The sequence below is a fragment of the Doryrhamphus excisus genome, chromosome 1, assembly GCF_030265055.1.
Source record: "Doryrhamphus excisus isolate RoL2022-K1 chromosome 1, RoL_Dexc_1.0, whole genome shotgun sequence".
Lineage (NCBI taxonomy): Eukaryota > Metazoa > Chordata > Actinopteri > Syngnathiformes > Syngnathidae > Doryrhamphus > Doryrhamphus excisus.
In genome coordinates, this window is record NC_080466.1 from 32,726,705 (window position 1) to 32,745,736 (window position 19,032).

General features: G+C 45.7%; 2 protein-coding genes across 5 annotated transcripts; both read right to left on the bottom strand.

Moving 5' to 3' along the window:
* Positions 1 to 180: 180 nt before the first annotated feature.
* Positions 181 to 10,826, bottom strand: LOC131138374 (WD repeat-containing protein 37). 4 transcript variants are annotated; one of them, XM_058087233.1, is made up of 16 exons: positions 10,670 to 10,826; positions 7,864 to 8,028; positions 6,620 to 6,655; positions 6,013 to 6,109; positions 4,771 to 4,866; positions 4,620 to 4,684; positions 4,294 to 4,380; positions 2,145 to 2,280; positions 1,923 to 1,994; positions 1,780 to 1,824; positions 1,616 to 1,692; positions 1,300 to 1,537; positions 1,082 to 1,223; positions 866 to 1,000; positions 562 to 676; positions 181 to 466 (listed from the first exon to the last, which is right to left on the bottom strand). In XM_058087233.1, the coding sequence occupies exons 2-16, from the start codon at positions 7,999 to 8,001 to the stop codon at positions 335 to 337; spliced, it is 1,611 nt and encodes a 536-aa protein (XP_057943216.1). In that variant the 5' UTR covers positions 8,002 to 8,028; positions 10,670 to 10,826; the 3' UTR covers positions 181 to 334. The 4 variants fall into 4 exon arrangements, with proteins under 4 accessions (XP_057943216.1, XP_057943225.1, XP_057943233.1 ...); XM_058087242.1 differs by lacking the exon at positions 6,620 to 6,655; XM_058087250.1 differs by lacking the exon at positions 4,294 to 4,380.
* Positions 10,827 to 11,109: 283 nt separating this feature from the next.
* gtpbp4 (GTP binding protein 4) lies at positions 11,110 to 18,314 on the bottom strand. The gene is made up of 17 exons (XM_058070150.1): positions 18,149 to 18,314; positions 17,309 to 17,479; positions 17,126 to 17,229; positions 16,924 to 17,060; positions 16,718 to 16,818; positions 16,485 to 16,577; positions 13,654 to 13,845; positions 13,512 to 13,577; positions 13,331 to 13,420; positions 13,140 to 13,250; positions 12,984 to 13,061; positions 12,455 to 12,506; positions 12,283 to 12,383; positions 12,000 to 12,197; positions 11,857 to 11,922; positions 11,648 to 11,791; positions 11,110 to 11,542 (listed from the first exon to the last, which is right to left on the bottom strand). The coding sequence occupies exons 1-17, from the start codon at positions 18,194 to 18,196 to the stop codon at positions 11,390 to 11,392; spliced, it is 1,905 nt and encodes a 634-aa protein (XP_057926133.1). The 5' UTR covers positions 18,197 to 18,314; the 3' UTR covers positions 11,110 to 11,389.
* Positions 18,315 to 19,032: the final 718 nt, after the last annotated feature.

Below are 19,032 nucleotides of genomic sequence, written 5' to 3' on the forward strand. Positions count from 1 at the left end.
AAGTGATGAAGATGAGTGATGAAGATTAGCATGATGTCGTTAGCATCAAGGTCACAATAAAGCTTGTCTTGTGCTTTTTTTCCCTCTCAGATGTGCAGAGTCTCGTTCACACGCTCAACACACACAAAGATGAAAGTGTGTTTGCCCACCCAGACAACAGACACCCACCCACCCACACCCACCCACCCACACCAGGCGAGAAGAAGTGTTCAGTGTACATTGGCAGCAGTGAGTCGCCACTTTGTGACAAAGACGCATGAAGGTGTTGGGTTACATATGGTTACCACACGTGACGACCTCCCACTTGCATGTTACAACGAGGCGGGGGGCGGGGTCACTTGTCCTGCAGGAGGGCGGGGATGTTAATGTTCCAGCCAATGGCCTGGCGGTCGAAGCCGCACGTGAACAAGTTGCAGGAGGTGTTGTCCTCACACCACGCTGAGCAGCATACCATGCGGCGGTGACCCTAAAACATACAAACAACAATTGGAACGCTCAATGTCGGGGGGAACCAAATGTTGCATATGGTCGTACAAATGTAGCCTTCAGGTCGGTACTGACCTGTCTGTTACTTCTGGGCAGGCGGGCCAATCGCACCCCTGACATGTCGAACAGTCGCACCTGCCGATTGTCATGAGGGAGAGCGATGATCTTCTGACTCACCGACACGCTGATCCTGCAGAGACAACATAGAAAGTGATGCATATGCTTTCACATCAGCACTGCTAATTTATATTGTACATAAAAGTTTATTTCATAAAAAAACATTCAGATATAACCACCAAAGGAGGTTTCCATACACAAGAAGACAAACGTGACGTCAAATATAAATATGAATGAATAAGTGTGAGTCGTCTTCTCAGACCTGTTGACAGCAGAGTCTGTGCGGATGGTTGCTATGGGCGACCTCATGTTCTTCAGGTCCCACACTTTGACAGTGCGGTCGTCGCTCCCTGACACCACGTTGTCCCCCACCGTGAAGACGGCAGACGTGACCGTGCTGCAAAAAGCGAGATCATATAAGCTCAGTTAATTAAATTAATTAAATAACCAGTTAATTTTGCGTTTGTGAGAGACTAACTCAGTGTGTCCCTGGAAGACGTTGACAGAGTGGATGGACGGGTCCCTAAAGTCCCACAGTCGGAAGGTGGTATCTCGAGATGAGGTGACCACCAGGCGCTGGGTGGGATGGGTGCAGCAGTGCGTCAGCTCCTGGTCGTGACCTCCACACACAAAGAGGAGTCCTGGTCAAATTCCACAGCGGACACTCATGACGACATGTAGGCGCCAACATGCTACCAGTGAGCGAGTGGACCAGCTCTGACGTCTCCACGTCATAAAGGTTGGCAGTTCGGTCCCAGGAGGCCGTCACCGCCTGCTTGCCCCCCACCAGCCAGTCGGCAGCGATGACCACGCCCTGGTGGCTGCGCAGCGTGGTGGACGCCACGCGCACAGACGGGCAGTCGTTGGGACCTTCCGCTTCCACCTCGGCCTCATCTTTGTCGGAAATGTCCAAGTCGTCATCGCACGGGGGTTGCTGCGGGAGGTGTTGTTATTGGACAGCGTAACAAAGTGATAAAGACACCAGGGGGTGGGGGTCATTGTCGAGGCTTACGCTGATGTCGGCGACGGGCTGCGGTGTGGGCAGCTGCACCATGAACCTCCAAATGTGAGCTGTCTGGTCTCCAGATGCTTAGCAGCGTTACCGGACACAATAAAACAATACATCATCCAAAACTCTGACATGAACATTATGTAAGTTGCATTTATGGCCCGTACCTGTTAGCGCCATTTGTTCAGTGGGGTGGAATTTGATGGAGTTCACTGAGGAAATGCAAACAAGGGAGGGGGGGGGTCAACAATGAAACTGCACATCTACACAACTACACAACATGACTTCTGAGAGATGAAAACAACTATACCTGATCCTTGATGGCCCAGATACTTTAGGAGACATTTTCCCGTCTCGATGCTCCACAACATGGCCGTGTGGTCTGATGGGACACATCAACAGTCACATGACATGAAAAAAACCACCAAGCATAGTGGTCGGGTAGCTCGACGTTGATTGGTGGACAGAGAATGGTCACTTCCAAAATGGGAAGATGGTGAAAATGTCGGTGACAAAGATAACAGAATGGTACCTGCAGATGCAGTGCCAAGCACCGTGGGCTGGGTGCGGGTCACACTCAGGTCCCAGATGCCGTCTCTGTGGCCCACATACTCCCTGAGCAGCTGACACACGGCTCTGGAGGTGGTGGTTTTGAAACTGGACACAATCTGACAAGCAGAGCGTGTATGTTAACACGTGTGCCCATCACGTGGACCACAGGGCTCCCACACGTCAAGCATTGGTTCGGGGGAGGTCACACGTGATGGTCAGAGCGCCGCACTTGGCATGACTGCACCCGATTTGTCACATTTAGTAGTTAAATACAAAAATATGCCTGAACCATAAAACATGACTGCGCCATTGTTATAAACCGACGTGTGCGGAACCCTGTAAGAAGTGGATGAGAGCAACTGAGGGTCACAAAGGAGATGCTCAGCAGGGTTCTTGTAGCGTACCAAAGCTAAGCAGCAACAGCAGTGTTATTGCAGGGCTGGAGATCATAAAGAACATTACTGTGAGGACACAAGCGCAACAGAGAAAAGTCCAATAGAATGATGAGAATCAGTGATTGATGTCAGTCATGTCAGCGTCTTATTATGCTCCTAAATGATGAATACTTCAGCTGTTTACTTTAAAGATGGGGATGATACAAACGGGACCCTTGGCTGGCTTTGGACACAGGCCGCTAAATAAGCTCCAACTGGAAGAAAGGGTTCAAGCGTTAAAAAGAATCCCAAATAACGGACACACAAGGATCAGTTGTGGCTTCGGAATGTTAGCCAGCATAATGATGAAGACGAGGATGCTCTTCTGGTGTTACTTCTACAAAAAGCCCACAATGTGACACAGTGGAAGTGAGGAGAAAGCAGATGTGCAGTAACGTGTGTTGTGCAGCAATGACAGCGTATTTGGACGTTACAGCTAACAATGAAGCAAAGCTGACAAGAGAGCGAGCAGTGTGACGCTGCAGTGTGCAGACTGGCAAGGCCACACCCACACAAACACTGATGGAGAGTGACGTGCGGTCAGGTTCATGGCTGGAGAGGGGCACTTTGTCACTTTTGACTCCTTTGTAGTTTTTTAGATGTCAATATGCAGCCTACTTTTATATGCTAATGCTCATTAAGTGGATGGGAAGAAAAAGAAGAGAATGCGTCACTGTTGTTAAAACGCAGTCACATCTTGATGTTGTATGACATCTCTGAGCTTCACAGTGGAGTGAACCCATTGGCTCCTCAGTCACACGGTGGTGGTGGTACACTACATCTGTTCCACATCTGCCCTGGAGTAGACTGACAGAAACGTGGCTGTCGATTCGCAACTACGGCCTCTCCGAGCACCAGTGAAGGTGGGTAGGTGAGGTGTCGTGCACAAGGACACATCAGCAGTGGGTGGGAGTGGTTATTGAACCGCCAGCCTTCCAGTTTCTGGATGACCTGGTCTACAGCTGGGCCACTGCCACCCCAAGCTACAGGCTGTAGGAAGTCATGGTGTATAATAGCTTTATATTGGCGACAATCAAGATGGCTCAGCTCACGCACTTACGCCGAGAGGACAGACTTGCAGCCTCATCATACAAAAAAATGCAGTTAAAAAACACAGTTAGGTCAATGGGAAATATCAATATTTATTTTCTTCTTTATTTTGGATTCTTCACTGCCTCGCCTGCCTGCCTCCCATGGCTGCACGTCGCTCACTAACATATGACAATCACCTTTGATCATCATCACTCCCCATTCTGGGTCTGCTTATCAGCTCCCTCCCTGCCATGGTCCCTCTACACCAGGACATACGTAACACTGGAATGAAGCTGGTCTCGCTATGAGCAGACATGTTGGTGTGAATTGGAGCTGCAGGCGGCACACTTGGTCACAGTGGATTCAAAGCAGCAACCTAAAAATGAGCTGTACTTTTTTGAATGCACATTAGCTGTCGTGTCTGCTTCCTGTTGGAGGATGGTGGACCAGGTATGAGGACAAGCAACGTAAGGGGTTGATTAGTGAAAAAGGAGATGAGTCAGGTGTGTTGATCTCAAACAGAGACTCCTACATTTGAATGACCAAGCCTCTGGAGGAGGGCGTGTCCACCCCCCGGCTGGGCTGTTCATGCACAGGGCACACAAGGAAAGGGAGGGCATGGTGGGGGACAAGGTGTAGGGGGGTGAGAAATCAATAAGTTACCCATGAGTCTCCGCCCCACAACTCCCAGCCGCTTACGCTGAAGTTGCGGGCTCCGCCTACAGGGGCGTGGCAAGAGTTTGAACGCGGCTACGAGCAGAGAGGCGACAAAGGACAGCTGTTGTTCTCTTGAATGTGCACAACGTGTAGTCTTGTCACTCCAACACACTTACCTACGAGCACACCTCCCCCCTCCCCCCTCCCCCACATTCCCGAGGGCATCCCCAATATTTTGTCAATTATGTACAACTGAACACCTCTGTAATTCCAAGTAAATTATTTTACTGCGAGCAAGCATTTATGCAGAATTAGTTAACCGATGAGCTTACCTTGCTGGTGGACGCCTTGTAGGTGGTCTTTAGTTTCTGTGACAGCTGGCTGGTGCTGTGACTCGCTGTGGACAATGCAACATGGCCATTAAAACACATTTTTCATTCATTTTCACCCGAATGTGTGTACTTAAAACTGTATGATGCTCACTTTTAGTTTTTAGAGCTCCTTTGGCCAAGTCTGCACCTTCTAGAGTCTGACCATCTGCAGTCAAGCGATCGTTCAAGGTCTCAATCTCTCTGCGAACTGTCCGACAAACACAACACCGTGTTACGGCGTTTGACATGACTTTAGTAGTAATATGTATATCATGCCACTGTCTCAAACTGGGGTGTCCACATTTTTTATTTGCCCTCGGCGTATTATAAAAATAAATGTAAGTGATCATTCATGGGATGTATTAGTAGTAGTATTGTATTAATGGTAGTTTTTTCTTGTGTTTAACATGCACATGTCCTGTTCTCAGACTCTCAGCCCAAACCTTAGTTTGAGGAAACAAAGGGGTGGATTTACACACATTAAACACACGTATTATTTTGTGAATAAAATAATGGCCCATTTTTCCCAAATTGATATTTACATCCTTGCATAAAATTGGATATACTATAAATTCTTGTGCAAAAGCTGCATCCAGATTTGCAAGACAGATTTGTACATACTTTATATAAGCCGCACATGTCCATGTCATAAATGGCATAAATGGCATAATGGCAGCCAATCATGAACTATGAAAAAATCACAAGCTTGTCAATCCATTGTAAATTACAGGAGGTCATTACTCAATATAACACCTTCCACAGAGCACTGAACTCATCACACAGTAACTTAAAACTCAGGAATTATAGAAGTAGGAAATATACCAAGTACCAATACAAGTTTAAACTGAACCCCCCCAACTATTAACCTTTTCCCATAATGTATTTGTCTGAGCAAAGGATTTCACCAGATGACAAGTGGCATAGAAAATGGATGGCTGGATAGCGCTGCTAGGTTGCCTGCGTTCACCAGAGGGCACTAGAGGAGCCCAGAGGGAGGCTGACATCATTGCAGCGACCCCGGCAGGCACCGATTAATGCTTTGCTGGAACGTATGAGTTAACTATACAGTTTAATGAATGAATGAATTAATAAGTTGAATTAATTGCGATGCAATATGTTAATCAGTTGACAGCCCTATATATTACACTCATTTGATTTGTCACCGATAACACAGAGCTAAGATGTGGATGTTTCTTTCAGATTGACCTTTGATGTACAAATATGTATAAAAGTGATCCCCAGTTTTTCTGGAAAAAGTTTGAATACCCTTGCCCGAAAACAAATACCACTTCTAAGACCCGTAAATCATCATTAAGTGTGAGACTTAAATGAAGAAAACCCATCCATGACTTACGCTCAATGTTCTCGATGTAGAGATTCTCAAACTCTCTCTCGATCTGACTGAACAGGTCCATCAAGTTGGTTCTCAGAGACAGAGGCAATTTGGAGTCCTGCAGGGAGACAGAGAGAAGAACACTTGAACCTTACATGATGGTATGATTAACTCCAGTGCCTGGACCAGCATTATAGCACCATGTGGGATCTGTGAAGGTGAACAGTTTGGTGCTGGTTGGTTATAGTCAAGGGGATTGATTAGTGGAGGAAGATGCTTTTTGGCCACAAACACAGCATACTGTAGATTATAAAGATGAGCTTTTATGTTTTTGCGTCTTTCTTTCTTCTGGATGAGTTCAGTCAAGTGTGTCATTGGCATTCAAAAGATAAGAGCTTTTTGGCCCGTGAGCTCTTCAGGATGACGACAGAGCAAAGTGAAGAACACAATGTCATCATTTGAATCCAACACCTCACTTCCATAAAGGAAACTCTTCATTAATAAAAGGGTTGAGGAGAAGAAACACAAGAAAGTCCAAACGTGAGCTTGTCTCTAACTAAGACAACACCAGAACAACGGCTATTAAGCAAATACTACACTGGACGTTTACACAATACCTGAAACTCACCTCCGTTCTGCCTAAACATTCCAGATTATCTGACGACTAGAACCAAAAAGGATGAGAGTGACAAAAAACAAGAAGTCAAGTGGAGAGGAGCTGATGATGCTGAGCTACAATACATCACTTTGACGGTTTAAGTCATTCCCTGGAATTTTTGATGATCATAAAATTTCAATAGATGCTCTGTTGACTTTTAAAACAAATGTCACAACCCAAGTTATGATCAATGAATGAATGAGCGGCATTGCTCAGTTGGTAGAGTGGTCGTCTCCCATCCTGGAGGTTGGGGGTTCAAAGTGTCGTTGAACCCCAGTTGCTCCTGATGCTGCGTCATCAGTAGGTCAATGTGCTAACGCTGTCAAAGCGTTTTGAGTGCCTTGCAGGGGAAAAGCGCTATACAACTTTAACTTCTGTACTACTTGTGGTGGAGAAGTCAATGAGGTATTAAACTGAGGTATTAAACTTCAAGTCGTGTACATCAGACAGGATTAACCACATCTGATTGAATTCAACCTGTTCATTCACTCATCGTTAACCTCAAGTGTTGGTTGCACTTCAAATAAAATGTCAATTCATTTGCATTGTTGACTTTTTTGCTTTATATCCATAAATACTTTATACCACTATCCAGTCCAGTATTCTCCTCATGTTTTATGCTCAGTTTTTATTCTTAACCTTATGCAATTTGGCATAATCATGGCTGTGGGCAATGGAGGTTAGCGCATGAGCTCCCTCTGGTGGCCCGGCTGCCATTGGTCAACGAACGTCTCGGCTGGAAATAATGAATTATGACAAGAAGTTAATATAGTTGTTGTTATTTTATTTCAAACTCTTATTAGTACTTGTTTTGAGTGCTAAGTTGCTGTGTGATGATTTTAGCCTTGACACAGTGGGTCAGACTGATTCATTCAGTAATGACCTCCTGCGATATCCGGTGTTGACAAGCTTGTCATGAGCTCCTTATAACTCATGACTCATTAAATTAGCCACACCATTGTATAAGTCGCAGAGTCTAAAGTTTAAGAAAAAAGTAGCAGCTTGTACGCCGAAATGTAATTGACTTAGGCTTACTAGCAGGCTATCGCCAGCTCACAAAAGCCAACTTGAATGTCTTATTTACACTCCTGCACTGTTTAATGTGCTGATGTTTAAATGTGCACAAACCTATTTGTCAGTAGGTTGTGGATGTTTTTATCATTTAAAAAAAAGAAATGCCCCAAAAAAGCCAACAAAAAACAGAAAGTCATCACCTGTCCATCCAGCATGTCTCTTTGCAGGCCCGAGCGCTCCTGCTCAGTGCTGTTGGTCCTCTTGATGGACAGACTGTGAGACTTTCTCTTTTGCTTGGCCTGCCGGACCACACCACTGCTGCTGCTCTCCACTGGCATTCTTCCTTCTTCCTGAACCTTCACCGTCTGAGAGAAAAGGAAAAAGAGCACTGAAAAACACCAGGGCCGCACGGTGGACAAGTGCTTTGTATGTTGGCCACAGTCAGAGAAGATTGGGAAGATCTGTGTTTGAATCTCCGCTTGGGTATCTCTGTGTGGAGTTTGCATGTTTTCCCCATGCGGGTGTGGGTTTTCTCCAGGTACTCTGGTTTCCTCCCCACATTCCAAAAACATGCATGTTAGGTTAACTGGCAACTCAAAATTGTCCATAGGCATTGTTTGTCCATATGTGCACTGGGATCAGTCCAGGGTGTACCCCGCCTTTACATTATAATACAGTAAACCTCGGATACGTATATCGGATTCAATTGTTCCCACTGGTTTTGTCCGATACAAGCGAAATCCGTTATATGCGTATACCGGAAAATGTCCGTTTTACGCATATATCGGATTTATATCCGGTATATGCGTAAATCGGATTTTATCCGTTATAAAAAGGCACTTCCTTGACTATGTTTCCAATGTACCTGGACGTGCAGGCAACGCTGCAAACGCTGCAAATGACGTCGTATAGCGGCCTGTCACGATTCGGCGAATCGGAGCGCCACGATGCGGCCATCCGATATATGCGAAGGAAATTTAATGGAAATGCATTGGAACGGGGCTGGAGATTTTGTCCGAAATAGGCGAAATCCGTTATAAAAAATCCGATATATGCAATGAATTTTTATTGGAAATGCATTACAGAAAAATTGGTTCTTTTTTATCTGTCCATTGTGAGCGAATTTCCGATATATCCGAGTCCGATATATCCGAGGTTTACTGTATCACTATTGTGTGTGCACCTGAATGCCTCATGCCGCAGGAAAGGAGCACAAAGGAGGCAGAACATTAAGTTGTTCATTGCTCTGTGTGCATCATATGAACAAATATCAGCATAGATATGGATGTTCCACTCCCTGCACTGCTTAGCGGTGTAAACCTGTCATAGTGAGTGGGAATTCCCCCCCAAAATAATGCTTTATCGTTGGTTGTATTTATATATATTTTTGTACTTGGGATACTGCTTTGTCACGAATGTTAAAGGGATAGTTCTGACTTTTCACATGAAATTGTATGACATCCCCATCAGCAGTGTAGTACAACAACGATGACTTACTTGTCGGATTTTGGTGATGAGGAACGAAGTTCTGTTTAATTGGTGGGGCCACTTAAGAGTTTGGCTTCTCAAACAAAATGTGTTCAAAAGAGAAATACATTTGCATCACAAAAATGCCTCCTCAATTTACGTCAGAAGTCGCTGCTTGCTGCTGCCGAAGCTGCGAAGCCACAGCAAACACAAGACTCTCCCGCCTTCATCCACTGTGGAACACACACAACAATGGACAGGCGACAGCACGCAGTGATACAACCCAAGAAACTAACTCTGAACGATTTGTGAGGTCTGACTTTTTGGAGGAGGCATTTTTGTGAATACATACTTAAGTGGGCTGCACGGTGCACAAGTGGTTAGCATGCAGGCCTCATAGTTATGGGGACCCGAGTTCAGTTCCACCCTCCACCCTGTGGAGTTTGCATGTTCTCCCTGTGCATGCGTGGGTTTTCTCCGGGTACTCCGGTTTCCTCCCACATTCCAAAAACATGCTAGGTTAATTGGCCACTCCAAATTGTCCATAGGTATGAATGTGAGTGTGAATGGTTGTTTGTCGATATGTGCCCTGTGATTGGCTGGCCACCAGTCCAGGGTGTACCCCGCCTTCCGCCCCAAGACAGCTGGGATAGGCTCCAGCACCCCTGCAACCCTCGTGAGGATAAGCGGTAGAAAACGAATGAATGAATGAATGAACATCCCACCCACAAACGAAAACTACGTTCCTAATTACTATTTTGAACAAATATTGGTTTGAGAAAACAAACGCCATACTTTTGCAACCCGAAATCTGACCAGAATGGGACGTCTGTGACCAAGTGGGGGGTAAGACGCCATTGATGGACTACACTGATGATGGGGATGTCATACAACTTTGTCAAAAAATCCCAACTATCCCATTAAACCACAGCCATCGTGAGTGGACAAAAAAGGAAAGCTGAAATTAAAACTGATGGATAGAATTTCATTCAGTCTGGAATAAAAGATAAATATAGGATGAAAAATTATCTATTTATCAGTGCTTGTGTCAAACAACCAAAATACACGTTTTTCCCCTGGAGCAACGAATTGTGTTCAATATATCAAGTTAATGAAGGAAGGTTGCAGGAGGCTGTATGGCTGCAGGTCAAGTGTCTGAAGGGTTATGCCACTGGAAAAAGTTTGGGAACCGCTGTTCTGTTATTTGTTTAAAAGAAAAGCCATGTTCTGTTATTAACTTATGTGATGTGTGAGTGTTACGGGGTGTCAAACGAGCTGCTGCTGTCAGTCACCTCAGCATGTGAGGTCAAACGCAATATAACACGAACGCCTCATTGTGCTTGCTAATAATATAGAATAATATAGATGAACGACACATCCCAAGACTAAACACGTGGCGTTTAATAACAATGAGCAAACGGAGCAGATCTGGACAATGTTATTAAGATCAAGGCTATCGTTATCCCCATTAGCTAGGCTGAAAATGATGCTAACAGGCTAACGGCAGAATAAGCAGCCCAGAAAAAGGTTGTAACTTACCAAAGAGCCTAGAAATAAGGTGCTGTGTTCCGGATCATCAAGGGGACTGTGGTCCAAGCCAACATTTTGTTCAATGAGCGTTTGTTTCGTCCACAAACCGTGTTGACACTTGACTGGCGCCGCTACGTGACAAAGAAGCAGTTTCCGGTCCACGGGCTTTTCGAAATAAAAGGGGCAGTCCTAACCCAAACCGAATCAGAATAATTACCATTTGAAGTGCCGTGTGGCGCACGGGAACACCACACGCTCAACATGATCAATTTGATACATCCAAATCTTTCCGAAAATGCTGTTTTGGGATTTCTTTAGGAAGAACACGTTTTCCCATTATCACATCTCCAATCCTGCAAAATATCATATATCTCTGTTCTACCATGAATAACAAGATTTACTGAGTAACTATTATTTAAGAAAAAAGACAAGACTACCGCTAGGTTTGGGTGTATATTTATTTGGCTGTGGAGAAGAAGCAAGATCATCATCATCATCACTTTATCCAACACTAACACAGCACATAGCGTTTATCCCCACACTTTAAATGTTAGATGATTAACTGCAGGAACAAAATAAGACTGCTGCCATCCTTAATAAGCCAAGGGTACTAAAATATTTGACCTTGTTAAAAAGGAAATTTCTTGTTTTCAGTTATACCACTGTTGTAAGTATTGTGTAGAATAAAACTACACACTGTAGATGCCCACAGTGACTTCCTGTTCCTTTTCATCTGCGATTTGTGTTGCCCGACTTCCTCTTTCCTGCCAAGAGGTGTTTGGGTTTGAGGTCAAACACGTGTCGGTCCGCCTCGCCCTTCTTTCCCTGGCGGTTCATGCCCTTCTGAGAGTTCTTCATCAACAACTTTGTCTTTTTCACCATCTGTGCGGCAAAAGAAGACACATTCTCAGGCTGTGCTTTGTAGCTTTGTCTTGTTTCCGTGAAATATTTATGACCATAGACTTAAGTGAAGACATGCAAGCATACCTTTGCGTCTCGCAATCCAGACTGGTCTCGAGGAGGACGAGAGGCGCTTTGGCTGCGTGTTTTGGAAGCTGGCAGCACAGATGCCTCACGTTTTCGTTTCCTGGTGACGCTGCGGGAGCGTCGGGCCTGCTCAGCGTAGTGACTCTGAAGAAGACAAGCACATGGTTCACCTCTGGTCTGGTGATATGGCTAAGGGCTGTGTGACTCACATTGTCCTTGTTGCTCATGTCCAGGCCGAGGTCACCCATCTCCTTCTCCAACCTCTTCCTCTCAACCTGCACATGACAGGAACATTAGTAACATAATGAACAAATCAGTTTATCATACAGTAATATTATTGAGCCCATCCCACCTTGGCGGACGTCCTGGGCATGCGAGGCCCATGCACGTCCTTTTCTTTGGACTCCATGATCAGAAGCTGCTTTTTCTCACGGATCTGCTTGGCCATGATACGGATCTCCTGCATTTCCTCATCCTCGCTCTCGTCATCAGAGTCATATTCGCCAGCCTGCTCCTTTAGCTCCTCCTCCTTCTCTAGGTCCTCTAGTTTCTGCAGCAGACAACAGACACTTATGAAGCATTTAGGAGGCCAAAGAACCTCGACTAGAAACATTTGAACTTTTAATAATGCTTACCTTCATGATGTCCGGGTCGATGTAGTCGGCAATATTGTGGCCTTCCCACACCTCTGGGATCTTGTCATGCTTCTCATCCTCGTTCATCAAGTCCCAATATTCTGATAAGACAAAGCCCATATTAGCATTAGAGTGAACTGATGCACAATTGGCTGATAGTGAAGATGCTCACTCTGAAGGTCCAGGATATAGTCATCTCCCAGCTCCATCTCCAGATCTCTCTCCTGGAAGAAAAAATGCCTCATCATCCAGAGAGCAGGAAGAAACGTCCCTTATAGGGGTGTCGTACCATCGTCAGCTGTTTGACGATTCAATTCGACTATCAATCTAGCAATCGAATTACATACAAACGTCATGTTATCAAGATTATACCATTTTGAAGACATGGAGGGTGGCCAAGGCTGCTGTTGAGCACATTTTTACAAATGTATTTTTTAAATTTAAAAACATCCTAATTTGTGTTTGTAAGATAATTACAAATGACACGATGATGTTTTGACCTATATTTACCACCCGTTATTAAAATCACCCACTTCAAGTGGTACAACCCAAAGGAGCGCTAGCTTTGCATGCTAGCAAGACTGTCCCACCTATGGACTTATTGGCTCATAACAGCTATGAAAAAAATTCAAAGCGTGTAAGCATTTTGAAGACAGCCCTAGTCTCTTGTTTTTCTCATCTGTGGTGGACACCAAACCTACCAGCTTGCGCTTGGGAGTATCCACCTCCATGGCCCTCCTACGCAACAAAGCTCCTTCAGGGATAAACGGAGGTCTCGCCTGGAGAAATATACCAAAGGTGAGCCAAGTACACCAAAGCCAATGGTTAGGACTGTTATGTCATTGAGGATATTCAACCTTCTCGTCTCTCTTGGCGGGCATGGCCACGTGGAGCCGGTTGAGGATGTCATGGACCTTCTTGCCCTTCATCTTGTTGTCCACGCGGTGGGCGAGGAGACGGTCGCAGGCCTGCGGCACAAGATGACATGTTCATAAGGACAACAACAACAACAACATAAGCACATCTCTCCACTCTCCTTGTGTCTCACCTCATTCTTGACCTGAATGACGCCCTCCTCCGTCAGTGTGCTTGTCTCAATGACGGGGATGCCCTCAGCTGTCAGATCTGCAAACATTTTCTGACAAGAAATAACCAGCGATATTACAACTGGTTACTAAATCCCAGCATAGCAGATCAACCTCCAACAAAGAAGCAACACGGTGACCCACCTGGTCCTCCTCAGACAGCTCACTGATCTTCTTTACGTCACATTTGTTGGCCACGATGATGAGAGGCTGCAAAGAGAGAGCACGTGTTGCATGTCAACAGGAAGAGACAGTAGAGGATAGGATGATGGCGTCACAAGCCGACCTTGTTGGCGAACAGAGGTCGGATGTTGTTGAAGAGCTCCAGCTGTTCCTGCAAAGTGTGTCCGCACTGCTCTGATGTGTCCATGAGGTAGAGGACGGCCGATCGCAGGTGAGCCAGCGCTGTGATGGCCTGCATCTCGATGGTGTTCCTCTCTTCAAGGGGGTGGTCCAGGACCCCGGGGGTGTCCACCACCTGAGCACGCACAGACATGGAGGAATGACAAGTTGGTTTACATGCTTGATAGAAACAACCATCAGCAGGTAATCAGGGGAATCAGAGGGACGCTCTCCCATGATCTTTGGTCTCCGATTAAGGATCTGGGACTGTTTCAATGATGTTAATTCATAGCCGGTCCGACGTGGCTAGGTGGCTAACCGGCATCCGTCCTGATCTGACAAGTCCCTCCGTTATTCTGCTGCACAGCTCCATAAACTCAATCCTACAGTCACTTCATTTAATATCCTCATTGTGGAAGAGCTCGGACTCCTGTGGCGCCCCCCTATGTCCACCGGAGCGCTCACAAAAACTTTACCACCAGCGGTCTGAGCAGTGTATCCCCTCTGTTTGGGCACCCATCGCACAACTACCACGTCATCAGAGTACTGCCACCAGGACACCATTTCCCTCCAAACTGGGCAGAAAACATGGAGTGGATTACAGCCTACTCGGCCTCAACAGAGACACTCCACCTCCACCAAACCTGGACACTCTGTTAAAATTGATTTTAACAGAAATTTTAATGCACAAGCCTTAAATAACAAGGCATCATTTATTCATGACCACATTATTAATGCTGGTATAGACTTGATATGTTTATTTGAGACCTGGCAGCAGCCTGATGTCGACTCCAGTTTAATTGAAGCTTGTCCCCCTGGCTACACAAATCTTAGTAAAGCCGCACCGCTGGCCGCGGCGGTGGCCTTGCTGTTATGCACCGGATAGGCTTTGAGCTGTCCCCCGTCTCTACCTGCCCATTCCTCTTTCCAATGTCTTGCATTCAAATGTAAGTCCCCAGTCTCCTCAACTGTTCTCCTGGTTTACCGCACTCCCAGACCGAACCCAGCCTTTATTCCCGAGATGCATGACCTCCTGTCCACTCTCTGTGCAACAACAGGGAATATAATCATATTGGGTGATTTTAATATCCATATTGATAACCACTCTTCCTATTCTGCTGCTGAATTCCTGAATCTTCTTGATTGCCTCAACCTCACTCAACGTTAACGTCCCAACACCCTCCAAGGGCCACATTCTTGACTTGCTGATCACCAACGCCAACCTCATCAGCAATCTTACATATCAGCCATACCAGTGGAGCTTCCAATGGTGTCCCCCATCAAAAAGCCAAACAGAAAAATCTGTTTCAGGAATCTCAAAAAAATCAATCACACCACCCTGGCTGCTGACCTCTGCCACCTCTCCACGGCCAACCCCTCCTCAGTTACCGAAGCTGTGGATTTATACATCTCAACACTAAGTACCCTCCTGGACCACCATGTCCCAGTCAAGACCAGAACTGTCACCTTCACATGCTCAGCTCCCTGATACACTAGTGAGCTGAGACAACTGAAGCACATCAGACGTGTTCTTGAACGGCATTTCAAAGATTCTGGACTTGCTGTTCATAAATTAGCCTACCGGGAACACCAGAGGGCCTACTGCAAGTCCCTCAGTGACACACGGGCTCAGTTTTACTCCAACATCATCAACAATAGCCCTGGAAACTCCAAGCAACTTTTCTCAACCATTAACCATCTCCTCAAACCTCAGCCCCCCCCCATACACACACTTTGATAGCACGCAGGAGCGGTGCAACAGCTTCTTCTCATTCTTTAAATCAAAAGTTGGAAACATCCGCTCTCCACTTTCCTGACCCCCTACTCCCTCTGCATCTCCAGTCTTTGTTGAGCTCCAGCTGGGGGCCACTCAGCCCCTCTGCTACTTTAGGGACATCTCTCAGCCGGACATTGAGGACATCTTGAGGATAATGAAGCCCTCCACCTGTGCCCTGTACCCATTTCCCTCAGCCACAGTTCCACAGCCTGTACGAGAAGTTCCAGTCCGGGTTTCGTTCGGGCCACAGTACCGAAACAGCACTGGTTAGGGTCACCAATGACCTACTAATGGCAGCTGATGCTGGCTCTCCATCCCTGCTCATCCTTCTTGACCTCACCGCAACTTTGACACAGTTGACCATCACATCCTTCTTCACCGCTTACACTCCTACATCGGACTGGCTGACTCCCCCTTGGGTGGTTCACATCATACCTCACAGGCAGAACGGAATACGTGTCCTGGGGGGGTCATAAATCAGTCACCCTGCCTGTCACTTGTGGTGTCCCTCAAGGATTGGTCATTTACATCCCCCACCCCACCGCAAAGGACTCCTCACACCACCTCCGCTCAGGGCAGGCCAATGTCCTCCTCCTGCCTCCAAGGACCAGGCTCAAAACTATGGGCGATCACGCGTTTTGCGCAGCTGCCCCAAGTCTGTGGAACGAACTCCCTGGTCATCTGAGGGGGTCACAGACATTAAACTGGTTTAAAAAAGGTTTAATACATATCTTTTTAGAAAAGCTTTTCCTTAGTTTGCCTATTTTAATGCATATTTAACGTCTTTTGTTCACTTTGTTGTTTTAAGTTTGGCTTTGGTCATTTCCACCTGCACGGCTCTACTTATTTTGGTTGTTCTTATTGTGTTATTGTGACATTTGCTGTTAACTTTTATTCTTCTATTGTAACTGTTGCACCTTGAGATCATTCATATGATGTAAAGTGCGTTATAAATTACATTTATTATTATTATCATCGGGTATCAAGGTGCTTCTCACCTGCCAACGCAGGTATCTGTAGTCCATGTGACCCACAAACAACGACTTGGTGGTGAAGGCATATGGTTGGACATCCACATCTGCTCGGGTCACCTGAGGAGCAAAATCGGGTCACAGCTGAGTCAAGGGCCACAGTCCCGTGCCATGCCACAGCTAATCATTTACCGCTCTTCTTTTTCTAAGCAACAAACAGAATCCAGAAGGGACAGCTCACATTTAGAAGACATGTCTACCTTGTTGATGAAACTGGACTTTCCCACGTTGGGGTATCCACACAAAAGCAGTGTCCTCGTGTTTGGGTCGATGGTGGGCAAACGGGACAGATGCTGACGCACTGTTGAAACCAGACAAAAATGAAGGCGTTGTGTTATATATAAAATGAGAAAATTAATGAATGGAAGTAGCATCCTATAGTTTAATTTTCCAAGGACGGCTCTACCTTGTTCCAAATACTCCAAACTGGACTTCTGTCGCTTCAAGATGGTGCACATGCGACCGAGAGCGGCTCTCTTCAGCTGCTTGCATCGATAAAGGGAATCTCCATACTTCATCAGACGCACGTAGTCTTTGGCCACACTGGCGGTTAAGAAGAAACATTAAGGATGCCTCACAGGAATATTCTGCTTGAAAGAGCAACTTACTTGTCAATGAGATTCTTAGCGATGTTGATCTGCCCCAAGGCCAGCTTGTAATGGTCTTTGTCGTACAGCACGTTCATCAGGTCAGCATAGAAAGGGTGGATGTCCTGTAGCAAACCGCACAAGACGCACAACAGGTCTTAATCTGGAGAATGTTTTTTTTTTTTAAAGAGCAAGTTCACTCACGTCCAGTTTTGGGAAGTCGGTCAGAATCTGTGTGAGGCGGTCATGGTAGTTCTGCTGGGTGAACTTCACCTTGCGCATGTAAAAGTGTCGGATGCGGTGGATCTGGTAATGCTTGTGTACCACTGTGGGTGTCTTCCTTTGCGTTTTGGATAAAGTGATGTCAATAAAATCCTGAAGAGTTTAAAAGACAACAGGTTATTTTTTAATGACTTGGACATAAAAATAATGACAAGTGTGTTGGAGGCTGGAAACCATTGTCTTTTGTGGAGAGTTTTGAAAGTGACACCAATGGTTTGCCTGTAATTAGTGTATACACACTAAAACAAAATAAACACACAAACTACAAATAGTTTTATATTTAAATCAGAGTGGATCCTGTGAAAGTGACTCAAACAACCCAAACTTTGTGCTCAAGATGCTGCTCAACAGAACCTAAAATCCACATTCTCCATGTCCCCTCGCGGACTCCTTATGTTGTCAATAAATGGTGACGCCATTTCTTGGTAGTTATAGTACAAAAATTTCAGTCAGTAATGTCAGATGCCACTGAATAACGAAGACATGCCTTCTCACACTTATACTGAACAAAACCTCAATCAACAAAAATGAAGTTAGCATATCCACTATGGTGATATCGATACGCCTATGTAATAAAGACAGGTTATTGGTTTACATTTTTATTATTTGACTCGTCCAGAGCCTTTTACTGCCGCTGCACGTGCACACTAGCTAGCCAGTTAGTGAGCAGCATATTTCTGTCCTTTTCACCGTCTCTTTCCAGACGAAGACGCAGTTAAACACCAACAGCTGGAAGTGTTACTGTCGTCAACCGTAACTTACCTTGGCTGTGGGAACCACCATGATCTTCTTGAAGTTATACTGTGCCATCTTGACGAGACACGTTGTGGTCCACAGACGACAAAAGCGGAACAGACTCCACCAGAACCGGAAATGACCTTTGACAACATTATGATTGTGTTTCTACATGTTGCCCTCTGCCGGTCAGAAGTCTACATTGCATGAAAAAACGTCAACATGGCATAGTCTCATGCCGTAGTTTAGGGGTGGTGTCTATAATTACTATGAGAATGCTGACTTGCCAATCCATTGTTTTCAGTTTGCACATCAAAACCTAGAATATAATCACTATCTCGCAAAGCCCGAATAACACAATTACTGAACGAGAGCCAACATTGACATTAGTATAATAAAACACGAGTGTCAATCATACATATAATGAACATATTGAGTACATCTAGACTAATAAGCCGCTCAGTGGAGCTCCCACTCAAAAGCCAAACCAGGAACATATTGTGATCCGCGGCGATGAGCAGTCAGCCAATCAGCGTGGTTCCTTTTTACCACGGCCACGCCCACAACAACCGATCACGAGTGGGTCCGCGTGCCCTGACTGCGAGCAGTTAGCCAATCAGAGCGGTCCACTGAGAGTGGTTACCAATCAGAGCGGGCAGCTACGGACCGCTACTGGCGCGAGGAGGCAGCAGAGAGAAGGAGGGGCAGAGCGCGAACCCTCCGTGACAGCTGCGGGTTCCGCTCTGGGCCAGAGAAGATAAGAGAAGGAAGAGCACCCACTCCATGAATTCAACCCAACTCATCTGTTTAGCCGGCACACAACAGTGCACATATTTAAATTTTTTTATTAAATTTAAACTTATTTTTATTTTTCACATAAAGTAGCGTTTAGTTATTAATCATACTATAAA